Source organism: Symphalangus syndactylus, chromosome 9 (assembly GCF_028878055.3).
Source record: "Symphalangus syndactylus isolate Jambi chromosome 9, NHGRI_mSymSyn1-v2.1_pri, whole genome shotgun sequence".
Lineage (NCBI taxonomy): Eukaryota > Metazoa > Chordata > Mammalia > Primates > Hylobatidae > Symphalangus > Symphalangus syndactylus.
In genome coordinates, this window is record NC_072431.2 from 72,908,978 (window position 1) to 72,922,283 (window position 13,306).

Here is a 13,306-nt window from a genome sequence, read left to right on the forward strand (position 1 = left end):
GCCAACACGGTGAAACCCTGTCTCTACTAAAAATACAAAAATTAGCCAGGCACGGTGGCACGCGCCTGTAATCCCAGCTAGTTAGGAGGCTGAGGCAGGAGAATTGCTTGAACCTGGGAGGCAGAGGTTGCAGTGAGCCAAGATCACGCTGCTGCACTCCAGCCTGGGTGACAGAGTGAGATTCTGTCTCAAAAATAAATTAAAAAAATTTTTTTCAGACACTTGACTATAATGAAAAATTTTTTACAGTAGTTAAAACAAACTCATTAGGGAGGAAAAGCACAAGTAGAGAAGGTTTGTAAGTACTAAACACATGGCATTCTAGGAGGCACAGTGGACACAGCTCTTGATCTGAGACACTTTTAGTAGAAAAATAGCTATTTTTTTCCTCTTTCTCTTCCTGCTCTGGGATTCTTTCTCAGATGAGATTCTCTGGAGAAATTACACCTGAATCTTAAGAATATGCCTTTAAAGGTGTCGGCACCATCTGTTTACCTGCTACCACCACACCCACAGGCAGAAGGTCCAAGACCTGCAGAAAAAGTACACCCATTTCTGTCCTTTATAACAGAAGAGTCAGGAAAAATAAGCTGCTCTATGGAGATAATGATATAAGTTTCTCCTTTCCTGTCCTCAGGTGCCCTCTCCTACCACAGACACCAACAATTTTTGCCAAAGTAATGGGAATATGGGCCACTCTGCCCTGTCCCTACCAAACCCAAAGAAAACAGGCCTTGTGACCACCCTTTAGTGCGAAGATAGAACTTAACACTCATGAATGTATCTTGAATCCCTCATACTTGATTCTGGTCTCACCTTAGAGTCACATGAGGCCCTTAAAGTAATATGGATGCTTCCAGAACAATAGAACAGAACCTGTGGGGAGGGCACAAATAGAGATTTCTGCAAACTGACTATGTAATCTTAATTAGAAGCCTGGGCTGATAAACGCTTAGCTAATTATTATCTCTCAAGCACTGATAAGCTTATAGATCACTCGGTGATTTTGGCCCCACTCTATGTAATGTGATTCTGCAGGTTTGAAAATGGTCCATGAATGGGTATTTTAAACAAGTCCTCTATAGATGCTGATGTTGCTCCCCCTGCGCTCATTATTAGCACTAGTTAGAGAAAGCAGGCACATCACAGAATCCCTTACACTCAGCACTCTTGTCACAATACAAATACTTCTGGTACAAATAAAGACAACCAATCTTCATCCTAAAGTATATTCTTTGTTGGCTCTTTAAAGTTTACAGAGGAAACAGAGGCCAGCAATGTCCAAATAAGTCTGCATTTGGAAAACAACATTTACACATGCACTAATGCAATGTTTATTAAACAGGTACTATGTCCTCAAGAGTATGTTACAGAGCACTGCTAGGAATAAAACATCACGTTATTTAATCCTCATAACACCCTGGGAGTTGGTTTTGTTTAATAATTGCCAGAATTTAGATAAAGGGCCCAGCATTTTTATTTCTTTTTTTTTTTTTTTTGAAAAATGTACAGAATAAAAGTTACATATAGACAGATGAGAGGAATAAAGAAAACAGTTTAAAGTAGTTTGGAGAAATTTTTATTGTGTTTATATTTACTTGTTTGTGGCTTGTGGAGCAACTACTGGGTCTTCAGGAATAGAATAAGTTGCTAAATGGCATGTTTCTGCATGCACTGCTTTTAATACAAAATTAAGAAATTAAGGCCCTAAAATATTACTTTATTTTTCTCATTTATCTGCTTTTAGATTTCAGGAAATTCTGAGCAACAGCTCTAGAAAAGCAGCCGAATTCATCACCCAAAACACTTCTCTTTCAATCAGTTCTGTGAGGCTAGACTCTAAGGTGAAGCCAGACCTCAATAAGGCCTCCAAAAAGGGTGAATCTGAACAGAATTGGGGCAGGGAGAGGACACTACGTAGAATTCTGCTCTCTATGCCACTGGGGTATTTCCTGTTCTGTTTTTCCTAAGCTTACCTAAGAGAAATTTAAATCCCACAGTTTGTGTAATTTTAATCTTTTTTAGCCACTGTCCTGTCAATTTTATAACATATACTAATAAGCAATTTAAACAAATCTCTTAGGGTTTTCTAGGATAACTGTATTAGAAGATAAATATGTACTCTTAACAAGGTAAAAGAAACAGAAATAATAATAACAACTCTTCTGTCCATAAACATCCATTCAAATGATGACCTCAGAAGTCACAACAATATAAAGAAGTGGCCCAAATGAAGCCCCCATTTTTTGGTGTGACTCATTTCTCTTACACTGAGACAAAAGCAGAATGAACCACTCTTGTCGGCCTAACACAGTTTTACTCTGGACATACTCAAATGTTTCAAAATGCCTAGGTGATTGTGAGAGGGTTCTCAGTGATCCTGGGCTGATGGCCCAATGGTAAGCCAGGCAGTAGAGACTTAGGCTGATTCTAAATAGAAAACAGAACCAGGCCGGGCGCAGTGGCTCACGCTTGTAATCCCAGCACTTTGGGAGGCCGAGGCGGGCGGATCACGAGGTCAGGAGATCGAGACCACAGTGAAACCCCGTCTCTACTAAAAATACAAAAAAATTAGCCGGGCGTGGTGGCGGGCGCCTGTAGTCCCAGCTACTCAGAGAGGCTGAGGCAGGAGAATGGCGTGAACCCGGGAGGGGGAGCTTGCAGTGAGCCGAGATTGCGCCACTGCACTCCAGCCTGGGCAACAGAGCGAGACTCTGTCTCAAAAAAAAAAAAAAAAGGAAAACAGAACCGCCCTGGTGGAGCTCCAGAACCTGGATCACCTGTCCTGATCAGGTAGTCTTTGGGTAAGAGGAAGGACAAGAATACTCTACTCCAGTATCACATTTTTTACAGGTAGGTATAGTTGTAGTCATGACTCTGGATACTTTGTGGCCTTGATCTCTCACTCCTAAGATGCTTTGTTTACATTTACAGATTCTGACATCAGATTCTATTTATACCTGGCACCTCTCACATAACAGTAACAGGTCACTGAACAAGATCTGAAAAGCTCAAATAGCCACACTCTCAAAGGAGGCAGCTTTAAGATGTCTATATTGACATCTCACAATGCAGGAATGCCTCCTCTTGGTTTTCTGTACATTTTCAATCCAAAGTCTGCTCCTGTCTTATAACTCCCAGGCAGAGGCCAGACCTTATGTGCAGATTCTAGGTGGGGTCAACCTGGCTCTGCATTCTTGGGTGTTACAGCAAGAAAAGTACAACCAAAGGAGAGATCCCCTCATAAAGGCTGCTCTGGCACATTCTAAATATGTCCTTAATTTCCTCCTTAATAGGAAAAAGCTGAGGAACCACGAATATAAGTAGATGGTTCATTTGGGCCAAGCTTGAAGATTGTAAACTGGGAGCAAAGATTCAAGTTGCCTGGAATCTAGAAGCATTTACAAGTGGATTTTTAAAGGCAAAAAGAGATAGACAGTGGGCTAATACAAAATTGTCAGGAATTCTTATTTATTTACTAAAAATAACCTTGATTACTGATTCACATACATTGCTAAGCGGTATAGGCTGTGGCTTATAGTGTTCAGTGTAGCATTATTAGTTTAATTTATAGCTACTCGTGGCAACAGCAAGCAGTTTCAAGAGATAAATACATCGCTCAAAGGAGAGAGAAAGATAGAATTGTGGTCTCTTTTTAATGTCTCTTTGAGCCTTATAACTAAAAGGATTTGCATTTCTCAGATAAAAGGTTTACTGCAAGACCCAGATTCAGAATGTGGAGCCGCTAGTTTAGGTCCTGGATGGGTAGAATAGCAGTAAGTGTTACCTGCATATTTGTGGGCATTTTAAAAAGAGGAGGAAGGGGAAAGTGGAGATTCTCATGCCTACATGTCTACTCAATGCATGCGTGTTACTCTAATGGGCCCCACAGTCTCTGAATCAGTTTCAGGTCTAAAGATGCAAAAGTCATTGAAAGAGGTAAAATGGTTAATTGCTGTTCTGTGAAGTATTTAGAAATTGGGTCTAGCCTCTCTAGATGTACCAAATACGCAGAGGCACGATTCTGCCTGCATATTCAGGGGACAGCATGCATTTTGCAGCACAATCGTGAGTTGACTGGAAGCCTGAGACGAAAAGGCCCATCTAGATTAAAGCTTGGTTGGCACCTTATATGTTTATATCATGTGTTGTAAGTTTAAACAGTGTTTGGAAAATATAATTAAAAGAAAAGTTTTCTCCAGCCCCAGAGTAACTCCACAATGATAAAACAGAAAGAAGGCCAGGCGCGGTGGCTCACGCTTGTAATCCCAGCACTTTGGGAGGCCGAGGCGGGCGGATCACGAGGTCAGGAGATCGAGACGACGGTGAAACCCCGTCTCTACTAAAAATACAAAAAAGTAGCCGGGCGTGGTGGCGGGCGCCTGTAGTCCCAGCTACTCAGAGAGGCTGAGGCAGGAGAATGGCGTGAACCTGGGAGGCGGAGCTTGCAGTAGGCCAAGATTGCGCCACTGCACTCCAGCCTGGGTGACAGAGCAAGACTCTGTCTCAAAAAAAAAAAAAAAAGAAAGAAAGAAAACTGTTTTATTACACAATTAAACCAGAATGTGACACGTATCACAACCTGCTTAAGAGACTGCAAAGACAGAAAGACAATCACAATAATTAGTCCATAAGTAGAAGAATTTACAGTACCATGTTATACATAGTCCATGCTAAATTCACCTCGCAACTGGGGAGGCCATCTGTGTAAGCTAATTGGCTATATTCAATGACAAAATAAACTTTTCACATCTTCGTGACAGGAGTTAGTTTTGCAATTTGAAGCCAGGTGCCTGCTGAAGGTAGGCTCTCACTCTCCTACAGAAATGGTTGAATATAGTGCTTTTTGGCTATTTGCATTTTAAAGCAATAGCTCTCTACTCTGAGCACTGCCACAGCAACATGATACCAGTACAAAAACAGGCTCAGAGACCAATGCAACAGAATACAGAGCCCAGAAATAATGTGGCACACCTACAATCATCTTATTTTTGACAAAGCTGACAAGAGAAATGTAGGGGAGATTCCCTGTTTAATAAATGGTGTTGTAATAACTAGCTAGCACTATGTAAAAGATTAAAACTGGACTCCCTGCTTACACTACATCCAAAAATAAACACAAGATAAATTAAGGACTTAAATGTAAAACTTAAAAATTATAAAATACCCTGGAAGATAACCTAGGAAATACAATTCCAGACATAGAAACTGCCAACAATATTATGATGAAGATACCAAAAGCAATCGCCACAAAAGCAAAAATCGATAAATGGGACCAAATTAAACTAAAGAGCATCTTCACAGAAAACAAAAACAAAACCCACAAGAAACTATCAACAGAGTAAACAGACAACCTAGAGAATAAAGAAAAATATTTGCAAACTATGCTTCTGACAAGGGTCTAATATCCAGAATCCATAAGGAACTTTTTACAAGAAAAAAAAACCTTATTAAAAAGTAGGCAAAAGACATAAACACACGCTTTTCAAGAGAAAGCAGGTGGGTGCGGTGCCTCACGCCTGTAATCCTAGCACTCTGGGAGGCTGAGGCGGGCGGATCACAAGGTCAAGAGTTCGAGACCAGCCTGGCCAATATGGTGAAACCCTCATCTCTACTAAAAAAAATACAAAAATTAGGCATGGTGGGGCGTGCCTGAAATCCCAGCTACTTGGGAGGCTGAGGGAGAATTGCTTGAACCCAGGAGATGGAGGTTGCAGTGAGCTGAGATCGTGCCACTGCACTCCAGCCTGGGTAACAGAGCGAGACTCCGTCTCCAAAAAAAAAAAAGAAAAGAAAAAAAAGAAAAAAGAGAAAGCATACATGTGGCTAACAAGCGTATTAAAAAAGTGCTCATCACTAATCATTAGAGAGATGCAAACAAACAAAAAAAAAAACACCACAATGAGATACCATCTCACACCAGTAAGAATGGCAACTACTGAAAAAGTCAAAAAATAATAGACGTGCTGGCAAAATTGCAGGGTAAAGAGAACGCTTATACTCTGCTGGTGAGTGTAAATTAGTTCAACCATTGTGAAAAACAGTGTGACAATTCCTCACAAAATTAAAATCAGAATTACCATTTGACCCACCTCCTAATTAGGTATATACCCAAAGAATGTAAATTATTCTATCATAAAGACCCATGCACATGCATCTTCATTGCAGCACTAGTGACAGTACCAAAGACATGGAATTAACCTAAATACCCTCAATGGTAGGCTAGATAAAGAAAATACATTATGGTTGGGCATAGTGGTTCACACCTGTAATCCCAGCACTTTGGCAGGGTGAGGCAGGTGGATTGCGTGAGCTCAGGAGTTGGAGACCAGCCTGGGAAACATGGCAAAACCCTGTCTGTACAAAAAATACAAAAAGAAAAATTAGCTAGGCGTGGTGGTGCATGCTGTAGTCCCAGCTACTTGGGGGGCTTAGGTAGGAGGATTGCTTGAGCACAGGAGATTGAGATTGAGGCTGCAGTGAGCCAAGATCACGCCACTGCACTCCAGCCTGGGCGACAGAGTGAGACCCTGTCTTCAGAAATAAAAAAAATAAAGATTTAACAAAAACAAAAGATGGTACATAAAAATAATGGAATATTGTGTGGCCATAAAACAAGAACAAGATCATTTTCTTTGCAGCAACATGGATGGAGCTGGAGACCCTTATCCTTAGAAAACTAATGCAGAAACAGAAAGCCAAATGCATGCTATCACTTATAACAGCTAAATAACAACAACACATGGAGACAATAAGAAGAAAAACAGACACTGAGGCCTAGTTGAGGGTAGAGGGTGGGAGGACAAAGAGGATCGGGAAAAAAATACCTATTTTGTTCTATGCTTAGTACCTCAGAGACGAAATAGTCTACACCAAACACCCACAACACAATTTTACCTATAGAACAATCCTGCATGCGTACCCCCAAACCAAAAACAAAACAGAAAAGATCCATGGGTGGGGGAGAGTGCAATGTAGGTGGAAAGACTGGTTTGTGCTACAGATAGTAGCCCAGGTGGGACTGTCCTGTCATTTATTTGTGTCCATGCAGGCAGATGAGATTATGAACAGGTGGTGCAGAACCCTAGGTTGGTGGAGAAAGCAGGTTGATGCTGCAGATTCAGTGTCTGGAGGTAGGGATATGCCAGGAGACTTGTAGACAATTTTGTGAGCAAGAAACAGGTTCAAAAATGCTGCGGTGAAATTCCTGAGGGTGGTGCCTAGTCCTGGGAGGAGTGTGTGCACATCAATGTCTAGTGAGTATGTGTGTAAGTGGGTGGGAATCATGTGCTGCCAGCTGTGGGGAAAGGATGTCTGTTATCAGAGCTTGTTTCCTCTAAGTTTTCAGTCCTCTCTCACCATGGCAGGAGACCTGGAATCCTAGGACAACGGGCAGTGTGACAGCCTGTGTACAGGAGAGCAGAGCCTCCCATTCCCAGACACCCAGAGTTCCATTCCAGGCCAAGCCTCTGTGATATCTTTCTTCTGTCCCCAGATCTGTAGATTGGTGAACACCAAGCAATTCTCCAACACCAATTCATTTTCTAACATTTGAATTCTGACACCATCCAGAGTCAGCATGGACCCTGATTCAGGGCTCAGTCCCACAACATTGTCCTCACTGCCGATGTCAGTCAAAAACCTCATGGGTCCATCTATTCTTCTTAGCTACTGCTTAAAAACTGGGGATTCCCATAACCTCCCTCCAGTTCAATAATTTGATAGAGCTGCTCACAGAACTCAGCAAAACCCTGTAGTTATGTTGACCAGTTTATTATAAATGATACAACCCGGGAAAAGTCAAATGGAAAAAATGTATAGGACAAAAAAAAAGATGTAAGGAAAAATGAAGCACATAGATAATCCTGGTAAATAGCTGTGATTAACAAAAGTCTCCATCCTTCCTGTTCTCCAGGAACAGTTTATGGAAAGAACCACCCTTACCATTATGACTTAGATGGTGCTCTCTTTTCCTACCTATCACATAGTCAGATAAAGACTGCACATTTTATTTTTCTCATTAAAAAAACCAGCTGAATTTGGCTTCAGTGGTCAAAAGAAAAATACTTTTTTTTTGAGATGGAGTCTTGCTCTGTTGCCCAGGCTGGAGTGCAGTGGCACGATCTCAGCTCACTGCAAGCTCTGCCTCCCGGGTTCACACCATTCTCCTGCCTCAGCCTCCCAAGTAGCTGGGACTACAGGCGCCCACCACCACACCCGGCTAATTTTTTGTATTTTTAGTAGAGATGGAGTTTCACCATGTTAGCCAAGATGGTCTTGGTCTTCTGACCTGGTGATCCGCCCACCTCGGCCTCCCAAAGTGCTGGGATTACAGGTGTGAGCCACCACGCCCAGCCAAAAATACCTCTTAATCAGACTTCACTTATCTCCTTCCCACCAACTCCTGTGCTTTGAGCTACCTTCAGTCTGAGCCAACATACAACCTCACTTTATGTCCCTTCTAAGAATATACTGACTTCAAGGTAAAACATTCTCTCATCTAAAATCTGATTTTTTTTTTTTTTTTTTTTTTTTTGAGACAGACTCTAACTCTGTTGCCCAGGCTGGAGTGCAGTAACGCTCAGTTCACTGCAACCTCCATCTCCCGGGTTCAAGGGATTCTCCTGCCTCAGCCTCCTGAGTAACTGGGATTACAGTCACCCGCCACCACACCCAGCTGATTTTTGTACTTTTAGTAGATCCGCCCACCTCAGTCTGCCAAAGTGCTGGGATTACAGGCATAAGCCACCATGCCAGGCCTAAAGTTTGATTCCCTCCATTTGCAGTTCCCCCGCCCACCTTCTTGTTTGCTCTATGAAAGAAAGCCCTTGTCTGCCTAAACTTTGCAATCCTTAAAGATCTTATAGTTGGTACTTCCTCCTGTTGCAATACTCCTTTGGAATTCAAATGTTTTTACATAATTCTAACTTTGTTTCATTTTAGAAAGTAACTGCCAGGCTGGGCGCAGTGGCTCACACCTGTATCCCAACACTTTGGGAGGCCGAGGCGGGCGGATCATGAAGTCAAGAGATGGACACCATCCTGACCAACATGCTGAAACCCCGTCTCTACCAAAAATACAAAAATTAGCTGGGTGTGGTGGCACGCGCCTGTAGTCCCAGCTACTCAGGAGGCTGAGGCAGGAGAATCGCTTGAACCCGGGAGGCGGAGGTTGCAGTGAGTCTAGATCGCGCCACTGCATTCCAGCCTGGCAACAAAGCAAGACTCCATCTCAAAAAAAAAAGGAAAAAAAAAGAAAGTAACTGCCTCAAAACAAACTGCCTCTAGAAACTGCCTCAAAACAATGACAGCTTTATCTTCAGTAAGACCCACCCAATCTCCTTCCATCTTAATGTTAACTCCATCTGCCTGTGGGTCCCCAGCTTTCCAGGGCTCTGTAGCTTCTCTCAGTATAAAGGCTTCTTCTATGGCTGGGGTGAGCAGGCTGGGACAACTTCAGGAGAGGCTCCCCAAAAAGAACCTAACTGGGCCTTTAATAACCTCCTTTTGCAGGCTCAATAATAGCCATAGCTTGGAGTCATTGGGCTGAAGCTTTAATTTCCATGTTAGAGTCACTCTCTTGGTTTTTGAAACTAAGGGTTTGAAAAATCCAGCAAAATTATTCAAACACAGTATAAATATGAGGGAAGGAAATTTTAAGGTGCTTACATTTCACACCTCAATAAGAAATGCAAAAGTATCTATTACATTCAGACAACAGATTTATTATTTTATTATTTCCATTAAAAATCATGTAGTCATACGGGAACACTTTTAGTAGGTACCAAGTTTAATCTCGTAAAATTTAGCGTGAAACTCAGAAATCAAGATAACATGGTATAGAACAGACATATTCACTGTCTGTTCTAAAATTTGCAAAGTGAATCTATGTAACTCACCAATTATCTACCATATTTTCTTGTGGAAATGTATTCATTTTCTACAGCCAAAATGGAAGAGAGATTATCCCTATTCTTTTCCTTGGTAGCATTCTAAAAGCTAAGTCTTAGAATTACGTTTGTAATTACCCAGCCATAAAAAACACAAGTGGGCTGGGCGCAGTGGCTCACGCCTGTAATCCCAGCATTTTGGGAAGCCAAGGTGGGCAGATCACGAGGTCAGGAGTTCAAGACCAGCCTGACCAACATGGTGAAACCCTGTCTCTACCAAAAATACAAAAATTACCCAGGCATGGTGGCACGCACCTGTAATCCCAGCTACTCAGGAGGCTAAGGCAGCAGAATCGCTTGAATCCGGGAGGCAGAGGTCACAGTGAGCCGAGATCACACCACTGCACTCCAGCCTGGGTGACAGAGCAAGAGTCTGTCTCAAAAAGCAACAACAAGAAGTGAGAAAATTCCTAAACTCATTCTGGGAAAAAAGAAAAAGGTAAAAGAGTTTTTAACAAATGGAATATGTGATTAGATATTAATTTTTTCCTGAAACTCACCTCTTTTATGCCCTTTGTAAATATGTCTTACCTTTCAAGCCCTAATAAAATGAAAGTAAAAATAAGTAAAAAAAATCTTTTCAAGATGACAAACCCAGAAAGTGGCAGTGCTGATCAGAAAACAGATTTGTCAGCAGGCGTGGTGTCTCACGCCTGTAATCCTAGCACTTTGGGAGGCCAAGGCAGGTGGACTGCCTGAGCTCAGGAGTTCGAGACCAGCCTGGGCAACATAGTGAAACCCAGTCTCTACTAAAATACAAAAAACTAGCCGGGTGTGGTTGTGCGTGCCTGTAATTCCAGCTACTCGGGAGGCTGAGGCAGCAGAATCTCTTGAACCCGGAAGGCAGAGGTTGCAGTGAGCCGAGACCACGCTACTGCACTCCAGCCTGGGCAATAGAGGGATACTCAATAACCACCCTCTCAGAAGACACTATACCTCAGGTGTATTTTACTTTGCAAGTTCTTGTACCATCTCACTGGGGTCAGGTTGTTTTTGTTTGTTTGTTTGTTTGAGACGGAGTCTCGAGGCTGGAGTGCAGTGGCATGATCTTGGCTCACTGCAATCTCCCTCTCCTGGGTTCAAGCGATTCCCCTACCTCAGCCTCCCGAGTAGCTGGGATTACAGGCATGCACCACCATGCCTGGCTAATTTTTTGTATTTTAGTAGAAATGTGCTTTCACCATATTGGCCAGGATGGTCTCGATCTCCAGGTCAGGTTTGGTTGTATCTTTTGGAATACTTTTTTTTTTTTCCACAAATCTTAGAGAATCCTGGGGACAGAAATAATTTTGGTGTTTTCCTCCCAATACCAGCATCTGATTGGCTGACCAGCAATGTTTCTCCAAGAAATGAAAGCTGGGTTGAGTGAAGACAATCTTAATATCTCAAGGGGTAAGCTTTTCAAAGGAAGAGTAGCCCAGGAGATGCTTCTCAGCCCCAGGGCATCCACCTGCTCCCTTGAGAAGCTACATTCCATACTTCAGGTTATTCTACGAGAGAAAATGACCCAGGAGCTGATATTTACTAGACACTCTAGCAACACCGCCATGGTAGGTATCTTGCCCCAGACAGTACTGAAACCCAGGACCAGAAAAAGAACTTAAGGGTGAATGAGAACACATCACCCCATAAAGTTTCCAAAGGGAAAGCAACCATGGCCCAAAAACATTCTGATAAGATCTCTGTGCCTAAGGAAGATGAAAAGAGGCACAGAGATTCACAATACAATGTCAGGGGATTATTCTTTGCTTTCTTCTCATAGGAAATATTTACAAACAGGAAACAAATCTTTTAAAACGTGCCATCCAATGCTTTGTCAAAAATGATTAATTAAAATATGGCATCGAAAACGTACACTAAAAGAAACACAGTTGATAATGCGAATTAGGGAGGGTAAGTTGGCATTTGGGAATGTCAGAAGGAACTGGAAATTTAGTATTTTATTGCAAGCCAGAGTTAAGCTGGAGGAATGGGGGATGGGGGGTAGACTTGAGACCCTGCTTGGGACACATGTGAAAACTGCAGGGGAAAATCAGTCCCCTGTGGATGTGAAAATAATTAAGTGGTAGGCAATTAGACTGAGGTGGCTCTAGTCCCTGGGTTCCTACTTTAAAAAAATCTAACTCAAATGCATTTTTGGCGGGGGGAGGGGAGGGCAAATAACACCGAGGGAACAAAATTCAGGCTTAACCAACTATAAACTGACAACCTCTGATTACATGACCAGGAAATTTCTACCTTAATCATACAAATTAAAAAATGACGTAACTGTACCTAACCAATTATTAAACTTGTTTTTTTTCATTATGCATCTTATAAAAGCGTTTCCTTCAAGCCCCTCCCACGGACCACAAACTGCAAACCATAGCTGGGTGCTCTAAAATTCCTGAATCGCTCTTTGATTAAATTCTTCAATATTTTTACCTTGACTCCCATAAATTTTTAATAGGAAAAAAGAGGACCTGGGAACCACACGGACCAAAGCTTTTCCCATTCATAAACCCCGCACCCCGAGTGAGGATTCTTCCGAGGATTCTCCCGTCGTCCCTGCACACTCGGCCAGAGATGCGACGCTGCGGGTGCAGAGCTGCCCACCGAGAGCTCCAGGCCAAAGCACAGTCACTGCGCAGGGAGGAGACAGGACGCCCGGGGTCCCGGCTGTCAGCCCAGCCGCCATCTTACGGCTGAAGGAGACTGAGGGCCGAGCTGCGCCAAGGAGAATTTGGGCCGCGGATCTCGGGGCCGACTGCGGGAAGGCCCGAGGCCCACCACAGCCACTTCCAATTGGTTCCAACCAGACCCTCCCCCTCTCTCGGGATGTCGGACCCAGCAGGCTCACCATTTCTAGGCTTCCAGGGGGTCCTGGCGTCTTAGCTGTGAACCTCCAAGTTCTTGCAGGTAACAGGGTCACAGAGGCAAGCCTTTATCAGCAGAGGACGCAGAGCGGTGAAGACTAGACGTGAAGCGCCGGCTGCAGCGAGAGACAAAGGCCCCGCCAAATCCCGGAAGCTGTGCTGTCCGCTCCAGCTGCGTGCCTGATTGGATGATTCCCAGCCCAGCGTTCCTGATTGGATAACGTTTAAGGCCCCGCCCCCTCAGGCCCTGAGTGACAGGAGATATGATCAGATGCTGGACTGAAGGAAGAGTGACAGCCTAAGCTGCAGCCTTTTCAGACAGGGCTTCCTCCCTGAGCTGAGTCAGGCCCACCCCAGACAGTATTTGCATTTAACCTTGTGAATAAGGCCATATGCATTTATAAATAATATATGTCTATTCACAAATGCAAAGAATATAATACCAATTATTCAAAATTTTCAGATTTTATGAGCTTCCTGGCTTCTGGTTTTTTTGTTTTG

General features: G+C 43.0%; 1 protein-coding gene across 2 annotated transcripts in view; it reads right to left on the reverse strand.

Moving 5' to 3' along the window:
- LOC129489850 (zinc finger protein 92) overlaps positions 1–12,999 on the reverse strand; it is a 28,161-nt gene extending 15,162 nt beyond the window's left edge. For both annotated transcript variants that reach the window (XM_055293027.2, XM_063608895.1), the window contains exon 1: positions 12,790–12,999. In XM_055293027.2, coding sequence (XP_055149002.1) covers positions 12,790–12,792 — 3 coding nt within the window. In that variant the 5' untranslated portion in view covers positions 12,793–12,999. The remainder of the gene's footprint in view (positions 1–12,789) is intronic.
- Positions 13,000–13,306: the final 307 nt, after the last annotated feature.